Genomic DNA, 24,712 nt, shown 5'->3' on the forward strand with positions numbered 1-24,712 from the left:
GTCTGCACATCCTAAACTCAAAACTCCAGTCATCTGAAGAAGTGGGCTGTGCCCACAAAAGCTCATGATACCATCTATATGTTTTATTGTCTATAAAGTGCTACCAGACAATTTGTTGTTTTTTACATTTAAATTATACTTGATGGTTTCAAAACTGCAAAGAAACATGATGCCCTCTTGAGGCCATTGGTAGATAGATTCCAGTGCAGCATTCAGAAATGTTTTGGTGAAATAACTGAGGATCTGGAGCTAACAGCAGCAGACATCTTGATGCCAAATGTTAGGACCACTTGGAACAAGCATGAAACTGGGATTAGAAAATGTAAGAGACTATGTCATTTTAGACAAATGAAACTGCAAAGAAGCTTGAAGGGTATTTGGCCTCTTCAGGAGAGACCATGGATCTGCTGCACTCTTTTCCTAGAATTAGGGAGCTGTGCACGAGGGCTAACAGACCTCTGTCTCCATCAGCTGCCTGTGAGAGATTCTTCTGTGTGATGGACTCATTTTTTCATAGGAGAGCAAGGATTGGTAATTTTGAAAAAAATGCTCCTACGGCTGAACAAACATTTTGGAAATTAATCATTACAATGGAAAAAAGCACACCGTGAAGGTAGACAAAACAAATACATTTCTGTAATCTGGCTTGTATTTAATTTGTCCCTCTTCATCTTTATAAATGAAGGCAGTGACTATTGTTAAATTCCATAATTGAAAAATGTATAGTATAGGTGTGCATATAATATAGAATTCTAAGTGTTTAGAGAGAGAGAGAGAATGGTGACCTGGAAGAACTCGGATGGTTAAGCAAAGGGTTCCATAGGACAATTAAATTTTTTTTTTAATACTTAAGTACAATTAAGATAGTGAAAGTACGAAAGTATCCTGAAGTAGTTTTACAGAAGAGTACTTTGATTTTTACTTACATTTGTTTCAAAGCAGCAGGACTTTGAGTTGCATTGCACAGAGCAAAACAATGAATATGGGTTGCAGAGATGGGAGAGCAATTCTGTGAGTCCCAGGAATAAGACAAGAAAAATGTTATGAGACTTTGTCCTGTCTTTAGCACTCTTGTTACATTTTAAACACCTTGGCTACGTCTACACTGGCCCCTTTTCCGAAAGGGGTATGTTAATTTCACAGGTTGTAATAGGGAAATCCGCGGGGGATTTAAATATCCCCCGCGGCATTTAAATAAAAATATCCGCCGCTTTTTTCCGGCTTTTAGAAAAGCCGGAAAAGAGCATCTACACTGGCCCTGATCCTCCGGAAAAAAGCCCTTTTCCGGAGGATCTCTTATTCCTACTTCAAAGAGATTCCTACTTTGAAGTAGGAATAAGAGATCCTCCGGAAAAGGGCTTTTTTCCAGAGGATCGGGGCCAGTGTAGACGCTCTTTTCCGGCTTTTCTAAAAGCCGGAAAAAAGCGGCGGATATTTAAATCCCCCGCGGATTTCCCTATTACGACCTGTGAAATTAACATGCCCCTTTCGGAAAAGGGGCCAGTGTAGACGAGCTCCTTTAAAATGCAGTGAGCACAAACATACAGCTCCAGTGGGCATGACAAAGTGGAGGGGCATCTGCAGCCCTCCTGAGCCTGCTCAGTGCATCCCAGGTGAATAAGGGATTAAAATAAATGTTGAAGCAAATAAAAAGGCCCCTTGCCAGGGCCACTCTGATTCGCGCCTAATCCCCACTGGGGAAGCTGCTTTAACCCCCCCCCCCCCCGTCCCCCGCGCTGGGGCTTTGCTCTCGGTGTTGCAGAATTTACCTGGCGCCCCTCCCCCCACCAGACCTGAATCTACCCAGACCCCACCCTAGCCCCGCCCGCTGCATCTCCCAGCGCGTGCGGGCAGAGACACAGGCTGCAGGAGAACTGCTGCGCACGCGCAGTGCTCAGACACGGGCACAATCTCTCAGGTGAGCATCCTCCTTCCGCGCGCCGCCCCGGGACCAACCAGACGCGCTGGGCAGAAGCCGGACTGGCCCACGTGAGCGCAACAAAGGTCCGGTCCCGGCGCAGCCACGTGAGGCCCCAGCAGCGCGTGCAGGCCCCGCCCCCGCTCCCAGGCCGGCAATGAAGGACCCCCCCGTGTTGTTACACGCCCCGCCCCTGCGGCCCGGCTCCGAAGCAGTCTCTGGGCTGGGGAGCCCCTTGGGCTGGGTCGTACCCAGGCAGCTCCCGGTCTGAGCTAAGCCCACGCGCTGGACTCTAATAGGCGTCACGGGCCTGCTACGCATGCGCGGTGGGATGGTGCCACTCCCCCCCCCCCCCCCTTGTGCTCCGCCGCGGTCGGGTTTTCGCCGCCCGTCACTCCCCGGCCCTGCTCAGGCCCCGCCCATCCCGCAGCAGCGTCCGACTGCGCGCGCGGGTAGGGAAAGGGAGCGGACTTCGCCGCGGTTACTGCGCAAGCGCCGCGCTTCCTGAGCTGTAGTGAGGGGCCGTTACTCGCTGCGGGGCTGCCGCAGCTTGCCGTGAGGGGCTGTGACCCGCCGTCCTGTGCTGCTGGTGGGTCCGGCGCTGGGTAGGGAGGGCGGCGGCTCCGGCTGGGTAATGGCCTCGTCTCGGGCCGGCCCGGAATTGTCCCCTCCCCTCCCCCGCCGCTGCGGTTGCCCCGCCCCTCGGGCTGTTGGCGCTTCCTGCTACTCACGCTGGCCTGGCGGGGAGGTGGCGAGCAGAGGGGCTGTGAGGGGGATGCGGAGTGTGCGCGGTGGGATTTGAACACAGGATGAGGAGGGGCATGAGCATGAGGGGCGCAGAGACGGGGGATGTCTGGCTGGGGCAGAGAGCTGAGGGGCCCAGGGGAGGCCCTGGTGAGGGTAGGGGGTGAGCAAAGTTTTGGGGGCTTTTTCGGTTTTTAATTTTGATTTTATGCATCCTCAGTGCTGGTACCTCACACACCCGCCCCCTGGACCTGCCCCATTGCTGAGCTCAGGAATGTGACACGGCCCCTGTTCCCCAGCCCAGAGGCAGCCATGGCTGCAGAGAGCCCCGTGGAAAGTGTCTGGGAGGAAGCGCCGCGTCCTGTCTGTCTGGAGGATTTCACTGCCCCTGTCACTCTGGAGTGTGGGCACAATTTCTGCCAGGCCCCCCTCAGCCCTCAAGGCAGAGACACTGAGCAGCAGGGACCCCTCCAGCCCAACCGGCAGCTGGCAAACGTGGTGGAACTAGCCAAGCCGCTGAGATTCCAGTCAACGAAGAGAGCAAGATGGGACGGGGAGCACCAAGAGGCTCTGAAGCTGTTCTGTGAAGAGAATCAAACTCCCATCTCTGTGGTGTATGACAGATCCCAGGCTCACATGGTGGTGCCCTTACAGGAAGCTGCCCAGGAGTACAAGGTACAGAGTTGCTGTCCAGTGTGATGGGAAATAACATTGGCTTTTAATTACAGGCTAATTTCACTGACTGTTACCGGCCACAGATGTGAACCAACCAGTGTAAAGTAGTGGTCTCCAGCCTTTTAAAGTATCACTTTTTGAATTTAAGTGCAATCCAGGATCTACCTCAAACCCAAATACCCTTGCCCCACCTCCTTTGTGACCCTTTCCGAGGCCCCTCCTCTGCTCACTACATCCCTTCTCCCTCCTCCATCTTTTCTCCCTTTCATCAGGCAGGGGCAGAGGGTTGGGGTGCAGGAGGAGGTTCACGCTCTGTAAGGGAGTTTGAGCTCAGGGGACTCAGGATTAGAGAAGGGGCTTGGGGTGCAGGAGAGGTACATGACTAGGACAGGGATTCAGGATACAGGCTCCAGCTGCACACTGCTTACCACAGGTGACTCCTCTGTGGTGGTGCAGTGGGGCTCAGGAAGGCTCACCCCAGCACCACTCTCAAAAGCAGCCTACAGACTCCCTCTGTTTGTAGAGATAGAATGCAGGGTGGGAGAAGGAAACAGCTCCCAGGCAAAGAGCAGGAGATGTGCAGCAGCAGGGAGAGGGGGCAGCTGAAGTGCTGCACTTGATAGCCTCTTAGCCAAATCAGTCAAGATCACCTGTCAGAGGCTCCAAGATCTACTGGTTGGTGACCGCTTCTGTAAAGCCTTCATGATACAAGAGATGCTGTAAAAAGTAAATGTTCTGCCTTTGTGGCAACTTATGTCAAGTCTTTACAGATACCTGATGTGGGAAATGTTTCTCTGAGGCTCTAAATCCTGAAACCCAGTCCTCACTGGTGGCAGGAGGGGTGTTTGCACAAGGGAGGGTGTTAATAATCAGAGAGGTTCAGATTACAGGAGCAATAGGCCACTCTGTCAGTGAGCTGCCTTGGGACTGGAGAAGAGGAGGTTACAAGCTGTTACTGATTGGATGAACAGGAATAATAATCTGTCATTTGCCTTATAGATCCGCAATGACATCTGGGCCCTCCACAGTCACCAGCACGGGAAAGTCCCTGCTCTGAGCAGGTCACAGTCCAGTTAGACAAACTGTGGGAAGGGAAGCTGGGGCAGCAAGTTGCTTATAGTCGCCAAACACATCAGGGATAGAGTTCGGTCCTGAACCCTGGTCCAGTTGTTAGACTACACTGCTCCCTGTCCCTCAGCATCACTGAACAGTGATGAAGTGTGGCTGTTAAGAGAGAAAGATGCCCTAGGCTCATCAGGGAGAAGAGGTTTCCCACTGGGATGCTGAACTTCTGGGCTGCTCCGTGAGGGGTTAAACTCTGATGCAGCAGCTGGCACTAGATGAGGTTGCTGGGCTGGATGCTGTGTGGGGCTCCGAGTGCCTTCACTCCACCCATTGCAGGGTTTCAGGAAGCACAGGTCTATGTGCAGAACTGGGATTCAACTGGATTGTAGCAAGAGTTCAAACTGGTTTAACTGATGAGTTAATGTTTTTCGGTGCTAATTACCGGTTAAACTCCCCACTACCCCTGAAGTGCCCACTTGCCTCTGGCAGCTAAAGTCAGTCTGCAGCTGCTAGGCGTTCCTATTGGCCAGCAGTTCTTGTGGCCACCCTGGCAGACCTCGCAAGAGATCCCTGGCCCCAGGAGAGCCCATTTCCACTACCAACCCTGCCTGTCAGCAGGTTAAAAAATACTGTCACTGATAAAATTGTAATCGGTTACATGATTAGTATTATTAACCACCTGCATCATTCTTTATGAAGGTGCCACCACTGATCTGTCCCCCACGCTCGTAGGTGTTCTGCTACATCTGCAGTCTCCTCTTGTGTATTTTTCTATGAACAAAGACATGTACAGAGCTGAGTCCCTATTGGACAGGGGCAGAGCTCCACAAAACTGGGATTCTCTTAAAGGCAGACATATAGGCTCCCAACATCTAAAGTGGTTTGCCCTCGTACTTATTTCTGTTTCTTCAGGAAAAATTGGAGACTCATTTGAAGACTCTGAGGGAGAAGAGAGAAAAGCTGCTGAAAAGGAAAAAAACAGCAGAAGGGAAAAGCCAGGAGTATCTGGTAAGTGCTTGTGGCTAGGGACCAGCAGGGTCTGGCAGTGAGAGGGCTCTGTTAGGAGGCAGACTCCTGTGTGGCCTTGGTGAGGTTGGGCTTGTCTATGTTTCTCTTGCTGGCTGAGATCCATGTGTAGAAAGGCCTTGAGCATCCATGTCAACGCATGAGTTAATGTCCATCCTTTGTGGCTTTCCCAGACATCCTCCCCAAGTGAGCTGAATGCGCCCCTGAAAGACTGTCTGCTCACGTGGTGCTTCTTTTTCCTCCCTGGGTATCTCTGTCAGGCTGGTGCTGAGTCCTGCCTCCTGCTGCTGTGGATATGAATTCCCAGAGCCCATGAATAACAAAAGATGCTGCCGACGACAGACATGGGAACATCCCTTTCAGAGGGACATGGGGCAAAAGAGATGCTGGAAGAGACGCATCTGCCTAGTAATCACAAAGAGTCAAATGTTGCAAATTTTAGGGTTTTCCATGGAATTCTCCCTACTGCGCACTCAGCTCCCCGTGAAAGGGCTGTGGGCTCCATCCATGCCCCTGACCAGCCCTTTCCCTGTTTTCACACACAAATGGACCCAAGCCAAGAGGCAGATGATTGTGGCTGAGTTTCAGCAGCTGCTGCAGTTTCTGGAGGAACAAAAGCAGCAACTCCTAGCTCAGCTGGAGAAATTAGATGTGATTGTGAGGTTTCAGATTGACACTGTCAGGAACCTCTCCGTGCAGATTTCCCATATCAGCGAGGGGATCGGTGAGCTGGAGGGGACATGTCAGAAGCCAGCAAATGAATTCCTTAGGTGAGACTGAAGGACAAACATCCCTGCTCCTCACACAGTGAAGAGGGGTTCCTGAATCACAAGTGCTGGGTCCCAGTTGTCATATTTCAGTGCAACACCTTGTGCATTGCTGCCATGTGAATGACACTTGTGCTTTGTAGAGTTACAGGCACAGATCTATTAGAGATAACAAAGCCCCATTCACTCGGGGATCCATATCCCTGGGGCCAGGGTAGGGCCTCTCTTCCCAGGTTTGCAAAATCCCTTCTCAGAGGTCCCCTGTGTGTGTCCAATGGGGCTGAGATTCTTTTCTGTGTCTTTTTTCTAGGACGTCAGAAGCACCCTGAGTAGGTACGTGGCTCTCACTCCCCTCACACTGCACAGAGCAGGGAAAAGGCTTGGAGTGGATGTTAGCACCACATCTCCCCAGAGCTCTACAGCCAGATTTTAGATGTGAATATCTCTAATGCATTTAATTCTGAGGGTCTCATCCTCGCACTTTAGACTCTGGAATTCCCCATTCAGGGCACAGTCTGACCAAGCGTTTCTTAGAGCTGTCACCTCCTTGGGGATTCGTTGCCACAGGACTGTGGGGTGGAACATGGGCCTGTCACTGCTGGGCACTGAGCACATTCAGCCCAGGACAGCAGGGATCAAGAGTCTGTCCCACTCGAGGGCTGCTTGGAGACCTGAGCTGGGGAGAGGGGAGCTGGTGTCTCAGTCTAATCCCTAGTGGACAGATTCCTTCTGCCCTTCACATGGGAACCTCCTCTCCCTCAGCATCTAGAGGCCAAGGAGTGAGTTGGCCATGGAGACTCTATTCCCCTTTACACCCCCAGCCAGTCTCCCCAGGCCAGAAGTGAAGAACAGAAATGGGATCTTTGAGGGGAAGGTTGTATGGCCATGAGATGTGTTGTCCCTGTTCTCAGGCTGGGAGAATTGGAGGAATTCTAACTCCAGGCCTGTTAGAGCTGAGACTTACTAGCCAGAACTTATCAGCAGTAAACGACATAAAATCACATTGAATTGTTTCTGTCCAGGAGTGATATGGGGCAATTCCAGCTGCCAGAAGAGATTTCCCCTGAACTAGAAGAACAAGGCAGAGGTTTCTCCCAGAAAACGATTGCTCTGTCGGAGACTCTGAGGGAGTTCAAAGGTACCTGGAAGGGATGGATGAGGGGAAAGCAGTTCAAGTATCTGAGACTGTTGAATCTGGCCTCTGAAGCCAACCTTCCCCTGCCTCAGTTCCCACATGGAGAAGGACGGCCTCATCACACTGCTCTCGTTAGAGACACTGAGCGAACAGACCCAAGTGCTTGCAGATAGAGCCAGGGGTTTGCAAACTCTGAACCTCCCATTCCGAGATCAAAATGGCTAAAGTTACTGTGATGGCCACGTGTTCCGCTACCACAGCTCCAGGTTATGATAAGAGGCAGTAAGTGAATGAGAAACCAGGAGGAAGGGGATGAGGAGGGAAGAGTAAATCTCATTTACAGATTCTCTCTCCTGGGACAGGTGTGAGGCTGCAGGGATATTGGTTCCATTGTTGGGAGGTGCCCGAGTGAGAGAGGAAATGAAAGTTTCAGACTCTTTCATACTAAATACCTGGGTGTGTCTCTGATAGAATTGAAATGCAGAGTTCCGAGTGGGACATTGTTATAAATAGGAGAGGCTGGAATCTCACCTCTCTTATCCCTTCCCCCACTAGACACTCTGCCCTCTGCACTGGAGAGAGCAAGAGGAAAATCCCTTGGAGCTTTCAGACGAGGTGAGTTTGCTGGTGGAAATTCTTTAAGAGATGTGAGAATTCCTGTGAAAACATCTTCATGGGATTGTCATTGGATTTACCAACCAAACCCAGGGACCACAGTGCACAAAGCACTAAATCACCCAGTGATCAATGAGGAGCCCCAGGGTTGCTGCATGGGGACTTGTGGACATTTGGAGAAACAGTAGTCTATAGGTTTGTGATGCTAAAGGGGTGAAGTTAAAGCACAAAACGGACGGCACCATCAGGCTCAGATTTCACTGCTCATTCAGTTTCAATATGGGCTTGGTTTCAAACAATAAATAGGCTGAAAGGCTCCTTCACCCAAACTCCCTCCTAGACCCCTTTATCTGTCCTGTATCCCAAACCGTTACCCCAAGCATCCTCCTCCTCTCAATGCCCATCCCGGATCCTCTATTTCCTGCATTTATGTCATGGAAGAGTGCAGCTCTCAGCCACTTTTCATTTGGCTACCCCATCAAAATGAATTACCCACCCTGTCGAGTGGATACAGCTCAGTGAGAGCCAGTAATTGAAAGCTGAAACGAGACTATTTCAGACAAGAGAAGAGGCATGAATGTTTGATAGGGAAGAAGATTCGCTGTTGAAACAAATTAACAAAGAGCTGGTGGATTCTCCCATCTCTTGATGTCTTCAAATCACTGCGGGACTTTCTAGAAAATACACTGTGGGGAAACAGAGCTTAGTGCCTGGGTAACCGGACTAAGTGTAATCGCTTGTGCCACTGAGGGGGTCAGACTGCATAACTGAGGATATCTTCTGATCCCATGAATCTTTAGATCTCATCCTGCAAACACTCAGCACAAGTGTTTAATAATAAGCACACGTATTTAATAACAACACCACCATTCAGATGCTTAACTTCACTGATTCTCTATGGGTATATCTACACTACAGCAGTAATTTGAACTAACTTAATTTGAATTAGTTAATTCGAACTACGCTAATTCGAACTAGTGCATCTAGACCTAAAAACTAGTTCAAATTAGTGTTTTGCTAATTCGAACTAGCATGTCCACATTGAGTGGACCCTGAACCGAGGTTAAGGATGGCCGGAAGCAGTGCCGGCAGGGCATCAGGTTAGGACTTAGAGCGTGGAGCTGCTATCTCAGGCTAGCTGAGGGCTGTGGTTAAAGGGACCCAATCCTCACCCCGGACAGACAGTTCTCAGGGGTTCCCCGCTCGCTTGTCTAACTCGATGAGGGACAGCAAAGCAGTCCTGGCTTGGAGTGCCCTGAATGCCTGCACTCGGCACATCACAGCACTCGGCCATTAGACCGGCTGCACTTGCCGCAGGCTGCCATCCGGGGGAGGGTGTGTCAATCGGGGAGCTGCAGGAGAGCATTCACCCTGAGGAGCCCACAGAGCCACCCCAGTCCTTCCCATCGGGGGCTCGTACCCCATTCCTCCCTCACCTCCTTCCACTTACCCCTCCCTAGCCCCCCTTCCTGATGTACAAAATAAAGGACACGTGTGTTCAAAAATAGAAACTCTCTTTATTGAACAAAATAGGGGGAGACTGGAAAAAGGAGGTGGGAGAGGGGAAGAGAGAGGGTGGGAGAGGGGAGGGCAACTAAAATGATCAGGGGTTTGGAACAGGTCCCATATGAAGAGAGGCTAAAGAGACTGGGACTTTTCAGCTTAGAAAAGAGGAGACTGAGGGGGTGATATGATAGAGGTTTATATGCACCCTCTCCACATCACTCATGCTTTTAAAGAAAAGTTCTTCATTAGTTCCCATAATAGAAGGACTCTCTAGAGGACACCAAATTAAATTAATGGGTAGCAGGCTTCAAACTAATAACAGAAATTTCTTCTTCATAAAGCAAATAGTCAACCTATGGAACTCCTTGCTGCAGGAGGCTAGAACTATAACAGAGTTTAAAGAGAAGTTAGATAAATTCATGGAGGTTGGGTCCATGGAGTGCTATTAGCCAGGGGGTAGAAATGATGTCCCTGGCCTCTGTTTATGGAAGGCTGGAGATGGATGGCATGAGACAAATGGCTTGGTCATTGTCTTTGGTCCATTACCTCCAGGGTACCTAGTGTTGGCCGCTGTCTGCAGACAGGCTACTGGGCTAGATGGATCTTTGGTCTGACCCAGTACGGCCATTCTTATGTTTTTATGTTCTAAGATCCGGGCTCACGGTCGGGGTCTCACTTCACCACCTTGATTTTCATGCAAACCTGCTCCTGGGTGGCCAGGCTGGCAGCTCTCCTGCCCTAGACGGCCACTTTCCTGTGCCTAGTGTGGAGGTGATGGATGTTGGAGGTTTCCCCCTAAACCTCAATGAGGTTCACGATGTCCGCACTAGACAAGGCGGGTGCCCGCCTCTTGCGGCCCCGGGCAGGCTCCTGGGAGCCGCCAGCCTGGTCCCAGGAAGAGGCGGACGGCTGGGTGGCAGTGGGTGGCTGGCTCGTGCCGTGCCAGGTGAAGGGTCTGCTGTCTGGGTGCTGGCAGGCTTGCACCTTGCACGGGCACCGTAGCCAGACCGTGCCCCTTTAAGGGCTCCAGGGCCGGGAGGGGGGCAGACGAGTTTCCCTGGTGGTACCCAGAGTGGCCACCAGGGCAAGCTGGGGAGGGTTAGCCTCCCACTAGTTCGAATTAAGTGGCTACACAGCCCTTAATTCGAACTACTTAATTCGAACTAGGCGTTAGTCCTCGTAGAATGAGGTTTACCTGGTTCGAATTAAGCGCTCTGCTAGTTCGAATTAAGTTCTGTTAGTTCGAATTAACTTTGTAGTGTAGACATACCCTATTTTGGAAAGGTATTATAACGTCTCTGTGAGATGAGAGCAAAGTTTGTCCTGCAAATCTGTAAATGAAGACTAAGGGTTTTAAATACAGCAGCCTGCATTTAACCTATGTCCATGTTCAGGCAGATGAATACATGGCTTGTTATCAGAAACACTGGGTGCTGAGAACTATATCCCATTGTTGCAGACACAGTAATCTTGTAACTCAAGCCAGGTACCGGGAGAAATGAATATGAATTTGGGATCTAACTCTCGTATGCTATTAATGGAATATCTAGACTAAAACTTTTGTTCACAGTGGCAGAGTCTAACATGTGTCACATCACTAGGGACAGAGTCTGGGGAGAATGGGGGTGTGGAAAAGATTAAAGCCCCTTCAGAAATGTCTCCAATTCGCCTTCTCCCCCTGCCAGGCTGCAGAACACCCATGTCTGTCTCTAGCTCAGCCCCCAGCCTTCAGAGCCAGGGACAGGAGATGGCTATGGCGGAGCTGGTTAGCGTCCAGGAGGTGGCTGTGTATTTCTCTGAGGAGGAATGGGCTTTGCTGGACCCAGGCCAGAGAGCCCTCTACAGGGATGTGATGCAAGAGAATTATGAGGCTGTGAACTGGCTGAGTAAGGATTCTTGTCCCCTTGGGTAACAAAAGCTGGGTGGGCTCTGGAGCAGCTGGGTTGGGTTTGGTTCAGGATCATACATTGTCTTTGCCCATAATGTTATGAGTACAGGCAGTTCCCGGGTTACATCAATCCGACTTATGTCGGATCCCTAGTTACGAATGGGGTGGGTGCAGGCATTGTCCGCACAGTGCGTGCGGGCTCTGGGCAGCTTCCGGCACACAGAAGCATCCCCGGGGCTCACTCACTTGGATCCTGGGATCCACCTCCTCCTCCTCGGGGAAATCCCCCTCCTCGGGCCAGCTCCTCCAGCCCGCAGACTCCATGGGGCCGGGCTCGGACCAGCCTCCGCCTGTAGCAGCAGCTGGCCGCGGGGAAAGGGGCCCCTCAGAGGTGCCGGGCGGAGGAAAAGTGCTTCCCCACGCCCACTGCCCGCCGCGGCCTAGCAGCCTGCCCGCCCTGCCCGCCGGCCCGCCCTGCCCGCCGGCCGGCCTCAGCCCACCCCCCCAGCGCCAGGCTGCCGAATCAGTGGTCAAAAGCAGCCTCCCCGCCCCCATTCCCGCCTTCCCCCTCCTCCCCTCTATACATGCCGGGCCCCGTGGCTGCTTGACAGCCCAGAGCAGCCGCCTGCTGTGTCTCAACCTGCAGCTCTCACGCTAACAAGGGGTAGCCTGCGCCTGAGGCAGCCTAGGAAATGTAGTCCCCCTGGTGCCCAAGGGGTCCGTCCCCCACCGCCCAGGTTGAAGAGCAAAGCAAAGAGCATGTGTTCCCTAGACTGTTGCTCTGCAGCTGTCAAAATGCAAAATGGTTGCATTCAGTCTGACTTCAGCACCAATTTAGCAATTGCTTGGAAATGGACAAATATTTGAATATTTTGAGAAATGTTGTGTGAATATTTTCTCATCTGGACTGCCTTTCTGGGCTCTATCCCAAGAATATCACCATAGTATCTAAACTCCTTGGAATGGGGGTCTCTTTTTTTCTAGAACACTGAGACTGTTGAATGAATAAAGTATACCTTCATGAAATCTAGAAATTCTTCCCTTTCCAACGCTGTCATGGTCCAACTCAGTAGATGCTAGCATGGAAAAATATTAATGAACATCTTTTTATGTGCTTTATTTTAAAATAGTGAGGTACACAAGCCAAAAACAAAGTGTTATTGCTTAATATAAAACTTTCCCCTACAATATGTACCAGTTCCGACTTACATATAAATTCAACTTAAGAACAAACCTACAGTCCCTATCTTGTACGTAACCCGGAGACTGCCTGTATCTGCCCCAATAATCCTGGCTCTTCTGTGAAAGACTGTCCCCTCCGTGGCCCCTCCCAGGGAAAGCAGGTTGAGGGACTTAACAGTGGAGCTGCTCTTCCCACAGCTAAGGTCTCAGTGTGCTTCCTCCCTATCTTGACTAGAGGTGTGAGTAGAAGGGCTCAGGAAGGAACAGCAGGTACTAGAGGTCTGGCTCTGCATCTGGGTCTATCTGCTGTTAGTGGCTGCAGGTTCCCCTTGTGGCAGTGGGCTGAACCACTGGAAGGTGGGTGCAGTTCCCAAAGTCCTTCCTGCCTGTACCTGATCTCTGTGACATGCTGTTCTTGCCAGTGGGAGGGGCTGGGGCTGAGGGAGGGTGGATGAGGCAGTTCATGCTCTGTGAGTATTTTGTCCGAGATAGCTTTGTAGTAGAGAAACGTGAGCAGAGCTCTCCTTGCATTTCAGGCTCAGGCTGGGTTTCCTTTCAAAAGTTCAGCTTCATTCTCTCTGGTGCTCACTTGCCTCTATGTGCAGTGGAGATAAATCACGTCATCTGTCTTGTGTTTTTAGAGTGAAATATTTTTGAGTAGGGACTTTTTCTTCCTGTGTGAATGTCTGGCTTCGTGCTCAGGAGACCTGTGTTCAGTTCTCTGCCCGTCACAATCTTCCTGTGTTACCTTGATCAAGTCCCTTAGACTCTCTGTGTGCAGTCACCTCTCTCTTTAATAGCTATTATAGAGTGTCCCTATTTCTCAGGGCTTGGAAGGATACCAACACTAAGGGGTGATGCTTAGCTCCATATGTGCACCCCGATAGCACAGTTGTGTCCTGATTTACACCAGAGTTCCCAGGTGCTGCTGTGATTGATAATTTTGCTTCCTGCAGCGACTGCAGTGCCATTAGAATTGCTGCTAGCGCCACAGAGCGTTATTATGGCTGTTCAGGGTGGCTCTTTCTGGAGTTCTGATGCCAGCAACACTGGCAGAGCCTGCGGCTTATCCATGCAGCACAGCTCAGGGTTGCTGCTAAGAAAGATCCAGGCTCCATTTGGAGGCAAAGGCACTCGGCCAAGTTTATTGTGAAAAGGAGTACGGTGCAGGTATCCTAGCTCCTCAGACATAGGTATAGTGAGACTTGTCCCAACCCAATAACAGTACCAGTCAGTCAGCAGTGAGAATGCTGCCTCTTAGCCAGCATCAACATGCCCCTCCTGTGACTTCTCAAAAATTGACACAAACAAAATGCATGTTGTTCCATGTGTTCTACCCCCTTAGCCTCCTGCCTGTTTCTTTGAACAAAACGTCCGTATCCATTATCCCTTCATCCCGCTCTTTTGCACAAGGGTCGGTGTCTTTCTGAGCCATCTCTTAGGACTGTGTTTGCAGCTACTGTGGAGATCTGTGTGTTGATTGGCCTCTTCCTGCTCAGGAATGTGCTTTCCTAATTAGTTGGTACCCAGTGTTCCACCATTCTGCCAAAGCCCAGCCTGTTCTAGTTCAAAAAGAATGGACATACACAGCTGCAATAAACCTTTTGTGAAGTGTGCTGAGTGCCATGTCAATGGGAATGTTCTGATGTGATGACTATGATTATTTTATTTAACAGCAGTAGCACAATGATCTCCATGGTCTTGTCACAGGTGGATCTTCTGAACAGAAAATGAAGTTCCAAGAAGGGGTGGGGCCAAAGCTGAGGGAAACGTACTCACAAGGTGTGAAGGTGATAGATTCTGTGCAATCCTGGAGGGGCACCAAATCAAAGGCCAGGCTGGCCAGAAGAGCCAGACTGGGAAACTACACAAAGGCTGCTGCTGGCAGAGTAGAACGGAGGCTGCATAAGGGGAGCTGAGCAACAGCTACAAGCACCAGAGAAGCAGCACGGCCCAGCTCCGCCCTGGCTTGCCCCAACAGAAGCCCAGCGTCATCCTGGGCAGCCAGGGGAATGGCAACTGTTGTGGACAGCTGGCAGGGCCCACCCAGACACAGGCAGTTGGGATCAGGAGTGTGGCGCACAGGCAGGGCGTGAAGCAACCAGCCAAGGATTCACTTAGATGCTCAGGCAACTTCCTCTGCCTCCTCCTGGCCCGAGTAGAACATCTGAGCCAAAGATCAGGGCAAGCCCAGCCCATCAGCCAGGGGTTTTGTGGACAGACTTGGGGAGCTAGACATCTGCTGGGTCCTTCATCTCCAAGTCCTAGTGATCTGCCATGTGGCAGCTGCAGTCTGAGCCCTATCTGGGGACCTTGGTGTCACACCTTCATGCACTCACTAGAGCTCCCCTTCTGAGCAGTGTGTTCCTGTCCAGCTGTGGGATTCCAGGAGGATGGAACGGGCTGTGAGGGGGGCTGAGCTGTACTCTAGAGAGTGCAGCAGAGTGCTTAGCTGTCCTGGGGAATGAGCTGGGCCATTCCCAAGGTGGGGGAGTGCTGCATCTTTACTGCAGGTGAGTGTGTCCTGGGATCTTGTACCAGCCAGAGCCCAGTCTCTGCAAGGTGGGGAAAGGAGCCTCTCTGGGTGGGTGACTCGGATCCTGGCTCTGGAAGCAGTAATGGCAAAGACCTTAATGAACAAGATCAGCACTTGGTTCATTGCTCTCCAAACAGGATTTCCAGTCTCCGAAACTGATGTGATCTCCTGGGTGGAGCGAGAGGAGGAGTTGCAGGTCCCAGATCCTCCGAGCTGTGAGGAAGGGGAGATCATCAGCAACACCTGGATAGGTGAGCAATCAGTTAAACTGACTCAGAAACCAATTTCTGTCTCCTTATAGCAGATGTAACTTGTGTGTTTTCATGAAGTCTGACTGACTGTTCAGCTTGTATTCAACTCCAGTCAGAGTGTGGTGGGCGAGGAAAGGCTGGGTTCTCTTCTCTGTGGAAGGGTTGTGAAGGAGGACGACGAACTCAGCTCATGATAATTTGACCATTATTTGAGCGTGTGTCCCCTTTTCTATTCCTCTTTTAGTGTTTCCTTGCAGTTCATCGTGGAGAATAACTTCTGTCTGGATCATTTCTCTTCTAACAGGTGACGGGACACTGACTGAGAACCATGAAAAGAGTCTTCAGCAGGAAGGACTGGAGCAAGTGTCTCCATGTGGACTATTACTGAGACGATCTGAAGGGCATGTTTTCCAATTACGTGAGCAAGGAGAGAGCTGTGAGAGTCAGCATAGCCCAAAAAAGCAGCAGGGAAACCATCTAGGAGAGGGACAGGGTAACTCCAGTAGTAGGAGCACAGGGGAGAAAAGAAACACAGAAACCGTTCAACAGGAAATCCCCCATCAACAGTCATCCTGCACGTGTAGTGACTGTGAAACTCTTCCTGAACATCAAAGGGTCCATACGGGAGAGAAGCCCTTCAAGTGCTCTGACTCTGGGAAAAGCTTCAGTGAGCACTCACACTTTACAAACCATCAGAAAATATATACAAGAGACGCATCCCATAATTGCTCTGACTGTGGGAAAAACTTCAGTACAAACTCACACTTTGTTATCCATAGGATGGCTCACACAGGAGAAAAGCCTTTCAATTGCTCTGCCTGTGGGAAAAGCTTCAGTCAGAAGTCAAACCTTGTTACCCATAGGAAGAGCCACACAGGAGAGAAACCCTTCAATTGCTCTGACTGCGGGAAAAACTTCAGTAGCAGCTCACACCTTGTTACCCATAGGAGGAGCCACACAGGGGAGAAACCTTTCAATTGCTCTGACTGCGAGAAAAGCTTCAGTCAGATTTCACACCTTGTTAGACATAGGAGGACCCACACAGGGGAAAAACCCTTCTACTGCTCTGACTGCGGAAAAAGCTTCAGTAGTAACGCAGAACTGATTACCCATTGGAGGAGCCACACAGGAGAGAAACCTTTCAATTGCACTGACTGTGGGAAAAGCTTCAGTCAGAAGTCAAACCTTGTTACCCATAGGAAGAGCCACACAGGAGAGAAACCTTATAATTGCTCTGACTGTGGACAAAGCTTCAGTATCAGCACAAGTCTTGTTAGTCATAGGATGACCCACACAGGAGAGAAACCCTTCTACTGCTCTGACTGTGGGAAAAGCTTCAGTCAGAAGTCAAACCTTGTTACCCATAGGAGGAGCCACACAGGAGAGAAACCTTTCAATTGCTCTGACTGCGGGAAAAGCTTCAGTCACAGCTCAAGCCTTTTTGACCATAGGAGGACCCACACAGGAGAGAAACCTTTCAATTGCTCTGACTGCGGGAAAAGCTTCAGTCGCCGCGCAAGCCTTTTTGACCATAGGAGGATCCACACAGGAGAGAAATCTTTAAATTGTTCTGACTGCGGGAAAAGCTTCAGTCACCGTGCAAGCCTTTTATACCATAAGAGGACCCACACAGGAAAGAACCTTTTCAATTGCTCTGACTGCGGGAAAAGCTTCAGTCAGTGCTCCTGCATTACTAGCCATCAGAATACATACAAGAGAGTTGCCTTATAAAAGCTCTGATTGCAGAAAAGGCTTCAAACACAGGTCAGACTTTGTTAAAGATTAGACAGTCCACAGAGGGGAGAAAACCATTCAGTTATTTTGACGGGGGAAAGCTTCAGTCAGAGCTCAAATCTTCTTAGCCTTTGGAGGACCCACAGAGGGGAGAAATGTGTAACCTGAGTTCCCTTTAAGCTGCCTGGCCAGGTGGCTGTTGTCCCAGAAGATCCCTTGGGGAGGGCCTCCTGGGGTACTGACCTGGCCTCTGCCACTCACCTTTCTGCTTTCTGGGGCTTCTCACCACCTGGTCCTCCTGGGGTAGCTCCTTAGTCTCACCTGGCCAAGGCCCCAAGCTGAGATTCCTGCCCCCACCCCCGCCTCTGTGCAGTTGTACAGACGCTGAACATCTTCAGGTCTGAGGAGAGTGCAGTTTAGGGCCCAGTTTCCTGGGATTGCACTTCCCAAATGGGATCAAACCCCAAAGAATGGGGTAAGCCCCTGTGACAGACCGGGCCGTGTCTGGGCACAGCTGAGGGCATCCGCTCAGGGCAAATTGCTCAAATCCGGGGCTTCTTACAGCCCCCTTGACTGGTGACCTCTCCAAACAGGCCACAAACCAGTCTCACAGAGCGCTTCAGCTGCCTGCCTGAAGCCTCACGAGCAAAAGCCCTCCGACGCCCCAGCAATATCCATGCCCCAGATGGCCCCGGGCCTATACACAGGTGGGGGGGTCCTAGCACCCAATCCCACCTACCCCGAACAAGTTCTGTCCGGTCCAAGAAACCAGCCACAGATCCCTGGTCAATTTACCCTCTGGATCTTACCCACAAATCACGCTGGGCCAATCCTTTAGAATCTATAACTAAAGGTTTATTATCACAAGAAAGAAAAGCATGAGAGTAAGGTTATTAAAGTACAGTACGTTACATGCACCAAATCTCCCAGTTCTCGATGCAGGCTCTAGCAGAGATGTTGCAGCTGCTGGTTTAAAAGTTCTTATTGCACATCCTACGATCAGGATGGGTTCACAGGTCTTCCGGGCTCTTCAATCCCTGCAGTGCTGCCTCTGGGATGAAGTGCTGAGCTGAGAACCAAAATGGCATTGACTGCATGGCCTCTTTATACCTCCTTCCTGGCCTCTTCTTGTATGCAGCAAGTCACCTGGTCAGAGGCCAATCTCTATGTTCCCTGCTGGCTGCCCTCAGGTGACAAACCCCATTCTTTGGCTGTGTCCATAGCCTATTGAGAGCCATTGTTCCACAGGGCTTTGCTACTCAGCCTGTCCATAGCCATGCTTAACCCTATTCAGAGAAATATTCAGCTTCCACACAGATTACAGATTCCTACCTACACACACAGACATTATATGCTCACATAGCGTACATAAGATTAACAAACAATAATTTCCCATTCAATACCCCACATGGCTCCCTTTCATACCAGTTTCTGGGGCCAACACCCCCACCTACGGGTGCAGCAGCGATCTGGCTGCTTCCCTCCAATTCAGTAATGTGACAGCCCCATTTAGCAATGAAAGGGGAATGTGCACACTGATTGCTCCCATAGGTAGTAATTGTTTACACTAGGCTTGATAGTAAGTAAAAGTGATTTTATTAAGTACAAGCTGTAGGATTTAAGTGGTGATAAGTGAGAACAGGCAGAGCAAAGCAGATTACAAACTCAAAGGTAACAAAAAATGCTTTGTTAATGCTCCACTGAAACTTCAGTACAAACTTTTACAAACTCCCCCTAAAACCTCTTTTCCAGCTGCCCCTCCAAACCAGGGCTCTCCCCCACCCTGGGGTCTTTGGCTTCTTCCTTCACATGCAGCCCAACCAAAAGACCAAGTTCTCCAGGTGGATGTTATTTCCAAATAACGGCTTGCTGTGTAGACATGCACTGTAATTCCAAAATAAGGCTGCTGTGTAGATGCACCCCAAGGGTCACTGACAAGTGGCCTGGGCTCCCCATACACAGGAATCCCAGTGTGGTTTCTGTGGTCCTAAGTCCGGCTTCTGAGGGCTGCAGGAGAAAGACCTGGTGTGGACAGGGAAATCCCAATGAACCTCCCAGCAGAGCATGACTGGTCCCATCTCAGAGCCCTGGTTCCATCTCTGGGTTTAGTTCCTGCTGGGCTTTTCTGGACTATTCCAGATCATTTGTTCAGGTGAACTTGTGTTTTTGTTTTAGTACAATGACATATAGAACTTTTTAACTAACACAGACATGTAATGAGGCAAGAAATAAAGCAGGTTTAGCCACTGAAGAAGAAAATGAGTAAGTTTGTTTATTTCCTAGATTCTGAGGCTTAAAAGATTTCCTTATGTTTCACTCTTATAAATGTGAGCATGTTGAATAACCTACCCTGTGTTGTGGGTTTTCTGTCTCTGTGAAGGCCATTGGGTCATGCACTTTGATCTCTGGTTAGTTAGATGTGCAGACAGCACAACACAAATGAGAACTTACCAGAATAAAAGCAGCGAGGAGTCCTGTGGCACCTTATAGGCTAACCGAAGTGTTGGAGCATAAGCTTTTGTGGGCAAAGGCCCACTTTGTCAGATGCATCTGACGAAGTGGGTCTTTGCCCACGAAAGATTATGCTCCAACACTTCAGTTAGTCTATAAGGTGCCACATGACTCCTCGCTGCTTTTACAGATTCAGACTAACACAGCTACCCCTCTAATAACTTACCAGAATGTTCATTGTATTTTAACCATATGCTAGCCTTTGCCACAAGCTCTGTGTGCAGTTTAAGCAATGACAATGGTCAGTATCTCTCAGCAGTGGGGCTGGAACAAAAGAAGGTGGGGGGGACATGACAGTTGCCCTGACACTGTGACATCCTCCCTCTGCCCCCCAGAGATGCCCCTGTCTGCAGGTTTCTAATCTCCCAACCAAAGCCCTTCAGGCCAGGGACAGCTGAGCTGGGCCAGCTACAGCCTGGCCACCGGGCTGCTATCTCAGTGCAGACATACCCAGAGCAATTCCTATTGAGTTGGTGTCTCAGGGAGTCTCTCCATTTTCCAATCCCCCATTTGTGAGTGCTGCTCTCTGGGGGTGCCTGGGAGAGTTGGGCTGGGGGCAGGGCCAACCCGAGCCATTCTTGCACCCTGGGCAGTGGGCGGATACTGCATGCACGCCTCTGCCCCAGGGCGGCAACCTATGGGGGGCACCTAATGCAGCATCCCTTACCACTTCAATCAGGTGCCTCCATAGGTTGGTGCCCATGTCTTAATCCGGCCCAGGCTGGGGGTGAAAAGTGCCAGGCTACGCGGGGTGGGGATGGGGACAAGTGTTTGTCTTTGTTTCTCCTTTGCAAATAAAGCAGATGGTTAGTTTCTCCCACTCCTGAACTATGTCTACACTCATGGCTTCTTGCGCAAGAACATCTTGCATAAGGGTTCTTGTTCAAGAAGTCTTGTGCAAGAAAACGTCCACACTGCCATCTGCAAGCTGTGCTTTTGTGCAAGAGCGCCCATGGCAGTGTAGGCGCTCTCTTGCGCAAGAAAGCTCTGATGGCCATTTTAGCCATAGGGCTTTCTTGCGCAAGAAATCGCTGCCGAGAACCCACACTGCCCTCTTGCGCAAGAGCTCCTGCACAAGAGGGCTTACACCTGTTAAAAAAGAGCGTAGCTCTTGCACAAGAAGCTCTCTCTTACCACACCATACTGTAAATTTCCTTGAGCAAGAGCAGGTAGGCAGTGTGGACACTCTGCGGATTCTTGCCCAAGAACGGCTGTACTTGCGCAAGAAGCCGTGAGTGTAGACATAGCTCTGGCGTCCTTTGTTCTGCAGTAGCTGGCTCCTACCGTCCCATGGCTGCTGCCAGAGATCCCCAGCTGGGAACCCCTCTCATGGAGGCTGGGGCTTGGGCCGTTCTATGCAAGAAACCCAGGGCCGGATTAAAGCATGGGCTAGCCGGGCAGGTGCCCAGGGCGCCTGATATAAGGGGCGCTGTGTGCCCCTTATAGCTGATAACTGCCATCAGGCACCACGCGCCCATATCGCAAGCTGCAGCAGCTGCCTGAGGCAGGGGCCTCGTTAACCCCTGCAGCGCTGGCCAGCCACACTCTTCCCCCGGCGGCTGCGGGGCCCTGCACAGCCAGGCTCGGCCTGCATCAGGCTGAACAGCAGCTGCAGTGGCCGGGCAAGGCACATGCCTCCTGCCACCGCCAGATCTACACCCTCTCACACATTCTGGGCGGGGGCTGGACCACGCATGCGCCCTTCACCAACCCAGGGCGCAATTAACCTGTCTGCCCAGGGAGCCGGAATGGCTCGGTCTGGCCCTGAGGAAACCCCCTCCGAGGGGGAAGCAGGGATGTTGCTGTGGTGTCCCTGAGGACAGTCAACCCACTTATCTGTTGACCCAGAGGGTAGCAGCCTGTGGCTCATTTCCCCTTCCTCACTTTGGGGGGGACACGGCTGTGAGTGAGGGTGTTCTGTTTCTCAGGGAGTTCTGACCAGTGGGCTGGGACTGGGTTTGGCAGAAATCTTTCCCAGAGACATGCAGGCTGAAGAGATGTTTGTGGGGAAGCATTTTGTAAATGTTGATGGATGTAAACTGTTCCTGCAAGTGGGGTGTTTGAAGCTTTCATTTAAAAATTTCCTCTGTCCTGTTGTTTCTGCTCTGTGGTGTTATCCCATTTGTCTGCCATGCAAAAGGTCTGTGTCAAACCCAGGCAGAAAGAGACCCCCTCTTTCTCCAGTCAATTCTTTCTCTGCTCCCTCAGGCCCACTCCTGTCTCTCACACAGCCCCAGCTACTTTGCTTTCTGCCCTGGTGTGTACCCTTCCCTGGTGCTGTAACACTATGGGAAGGGATCCTTTGCCAGTTTCTTAACTAGTAGCTCATTTAGGGCATGTTTACACAACAGGGCAAAAGTCAAACTAAGATACACAACTTCAGCTACTTGTTTGTGTAGCTGAAGTCGAAATAGCTTAACTCTGCTTTTGGCACCGTCCACAGCAGGTAGTGGAAGGAAGAGAACTCTCCCTTTGACTTCCCTTACTCTTCATGAAATGGGGGATACTGGAGTCAGAGTAGGTAGTCTGCCAACTTGTACTTAATTTGAAATAACAGCTTGCTGTGTAGACAGGCACTTTATTTCCAAATAACGCTCCAATGTAGACATGCTCTTATTGTCCCATCACAGAGTTGATGCTGAAGGACAGGAAGCTACAGAGTGCTGAAGGGGAGCAATCAGATACTGAGGGGGTTCCCACCCCCCTTCTTTCTTGGTTGGGAGAATTTGCTTCTGTTCTCCTATGAGGCTGGAAATGTCAGTTAGTGTCCTCCTTCCTGGGTTCTACTAGAGAGCTCAGAGACTTTTCCTGCCTGACAGCTGGAGAAAACTAAGACTGAATTGCCTTGTATGCAGAGACTGTAACTGAAGGGAGGGCATTGCCTTGTATGCAGGGAGGGTATTGTCTAGTATGGGGCTTGAACCTATGATTCTGAAATTAAGAGTTGCATACTCTACCAACTGAGCTAGCCACTCTGTATGAAGTGTCCCTCTCAGTACCCTGTCACAGGATAGAGGATCAGAGTGTTCTCAAATGCTTGATTCAAGGCTCTGTCCTGTCCCCAATGGGGTGCTCTGGTCTGTGTGGGGAGGCCCAGGCACACTGGCCTCTTTTACCACAAGAATGGCCCCATTTCAGTCTCTCAAGTAACAGGAGAAGAGTCTGTAGCAGTAAGGAAAGGTCCCCTGAGTGAAACCAGGCAGAAACGCCATGTCTCATGTTCTGCAGCAACCCTTTTTGCCCTGGCAGGTACTGCCCCTTCTCGCACTGGCCTGGGCCTGGCATCCCTCCTCTCCCAGCACCACAGAAAGCCCCTTGGCATGAGCCTGGGAAAGCTAGAGGCCTCAGGCCTGTTGCCCCCGAGAGGCTTGTGCCTTGGCCTTCTCTGCCCATGGCGGCCGGCTCTCCTGGCTGCCCCCTGTGCGCTGCTGGCCAAAGGAGGCAGCATGGCAGGAGTGGGGAGAAGAAGCAAGTCCCTCTGAGGCTGACAGCTCAGGCTTAAGCCTCCAGCCCCAGCACAAAACCTTCAGCCTGGCCTCTGTTGCTCCCTCCTCAGAGGGGAGGAGGAAGCCCTGTTGCCTCAGGCTGGGGGAGGTGACAGGAGGCCTCCTCTCACAGCCTTACACTTTGCTTCCATGCCGGCTAGGGTTGCCAGGTATCCAGTTCTGAACCGGATTGTCCAGTATTTGAGCTTTCTGTTCAGGAAACAAACTGAGAAAGTGTAAATGAGGAAATAGAAATGTCAGGTATTTTCTAAATATGTAATGTAGATTGTGAGGTAGTGTCAAGTGAGTCCAATATTTCTGTTGAACCCATCTGGCAACCCTAAGGTCGGCAATTGCAGGGGCCAGGGAGCTCCCTGGCTGGCTGCAGCCTCAGCCACTTCCTGTTTCATGGCCCAGGCCCAGGCAGTCCAGGTGGTTCTCTGTGTGACCCCGAAACATTTCGTTTGCTGTTGTCCAGGCACAGGAAGCCCAGATTCTGCAACACTCACAGGCCCCACAGGAGGGGGCTGGTTTGTTGCTTCACCCCACAGCCCAACAACAAGCCCCCAAACTTCCCCTGTGTTCTGAGAGCCCCGTTTGCTGTGTGACTTCTGTGTGGCAGGTTATGTCAGGCCTGGGCACCAACAGGGTTCATAACCAACCCACAAATAAGTCCCTGCTCAAGAGGATTGAACAGTGTCCTTTGCCAGCAATGTAAGTCCAGCCATATAAGTGTTCCACTCAAGTGCCTAAACTTTCTCCGTACCCCACTCACAGTTGCTGCCCTTGCTCAGGGCAGATAAGAGCTCAGGGGTGGTTTTCAGTTTTCAGTCCCAGGGACTCCAACCCAAACCCTGAGACCCAGGGGTTTATAATCGAGATGATCAATGTTTGTTTCACTTTTCCCTCCCACCAGCAACACTAAATCTCAAGGTAAATTCTACAGTCCCAGTAGCTGGGGGAGATGTACATGTTAGAGTCCCTGCCCAGTGAGCTGTAGCTTTCTGTGCCCAGGGAGCCAGACACCTCCAGTCGGCTGCATTTTGGGAGTCAAAGGTGTTGTCTGGTACCATAGAATAGAACAGTTTCACCAGACTTCCTGACAATGGCACCATGGCTTAGCTGGCTAAAGCACCTGTCTAGTAAACAGGAGATCCTGGGTTCAACTCCCAGTGGTACCTTGCTGTGGCCTTTATTTGTATTTTCTTATGTCTTCCTGGGACACAGAAGAGGCCTCCCCTGGCCACCCATGGAACTGCTGGTTCAGGAAAAGGCTGATTGGGGAGGAGCATTGTGAAGAAGGAAACCACAAGCCTGGAGTGGGTACAGAGGCTGCTGTGTCTGATACTGGCAAGGCAGGGCTCTTGCTGCAATTGCTGGGACAGAAAAGCGAGCAACACATGCCCTTGTGATTCCCTGGGGTGGGTGGGGGTCAGTACCCAGAGATCCTGCAAGTGCAAAGCTCCTGCAGCCTTGGAGCATGACTCTCTTCTCCACTCCCATGGGATGGGCAATGGCAAGATGTGGAGCAGCTGGGAGAAAAAAATCCATGGCTAAGCTGATCAAGGCACCTGAGGTAGCCCCCAGTGGTTTCTGGCCAATGTGTCCTACCATCCCTCAATATGTAACTGGAGTCGGCTTCCTTCAGTTGAGCTTGGCCATGTCCCCACAGCG

At 51.0% G+C, this 24,712-nt stretch overlaps 2 protein-coding genes and 1 non-coding gene across 3 annotated transcripts in view; 2 read left to right on the forward strand and 1 right to left on the reverse strand.

The window, feature by feature from the left end:
* The window catches only part of LOC102443998 (uncharacterized), a 293,825-nt gene that overhangs the window by 107,814 nt on the left and 161,299 nt on the right, over positions 1-24,712 (reverse strand).
* On the forward strand, positions 1,818-19,502 carry LOC142818235 (uncharacterized). The gene is made up of 8 exons (XM_089771003.1): positions 1,818-1,918; positions 2,883-3,337; positions 5,315-5,410; positions 6,506-6,528; positions 7,218-7,333; positions 7,886-7,945; positions 15,195-15,308; positions 15,613-19,502. Exons 2-8 carry the CDS (start codon positions 2,975-2,977, stop codon positions 17,037-17,039), a joined length of 2,199 nt encoding a protein of 732 aa, XP_089627129.1. The 5' UTR covers positions 1,818-1,918; positions 2,883-2,974; the 3' UTR covers positions 17,040-19,502.
* TRNAT-AGU (transfer RNA threonine (anticodon AGU)) lies at positions 24,146-24,219 on the forward strand. The gene has a single exon. It is a non-coding gene; the product is annotated as a tRNA-Thr (tRNA).

This window comes from Pelodiscus sinensis, chromosome 19 (assembly GCF_052426305.1).
Source record: "Pelodiscus sinensis isolate ZL-2025 chromosome 19, ASM5242630v1, whole genome shotgun sequence".
NCBI classification, from domain to species: Eukaryota; Metazoa; Chordata; order Testudines; family Trionychidae; genus Pelodiscus; species Pelodiscus sinensis.

Coding starts and splice junctions, on each gene's coding strand:
- LOC142818235 (XM_089771003.1), top strand. CDS start 2,975: ATGGCTGCAGAGAGCCCCGTGGAAAGTGTCTGGGAGGAAGCGCCGCGT. Junction 6,529..7,217: donor GTCAGAAGCACCCTGAGTAG/GTACGTGGCTCT, acceptor GTTTCTGTCCAG/GAGTGATATGGGGCAATTCC. Junction 15,309..15,612: donor CATCAGCAACACCTGGATAG/GTGAGCAATCAG, acceptor CTCTTCTAACAG/GTGACGGGACACTGACTGAG.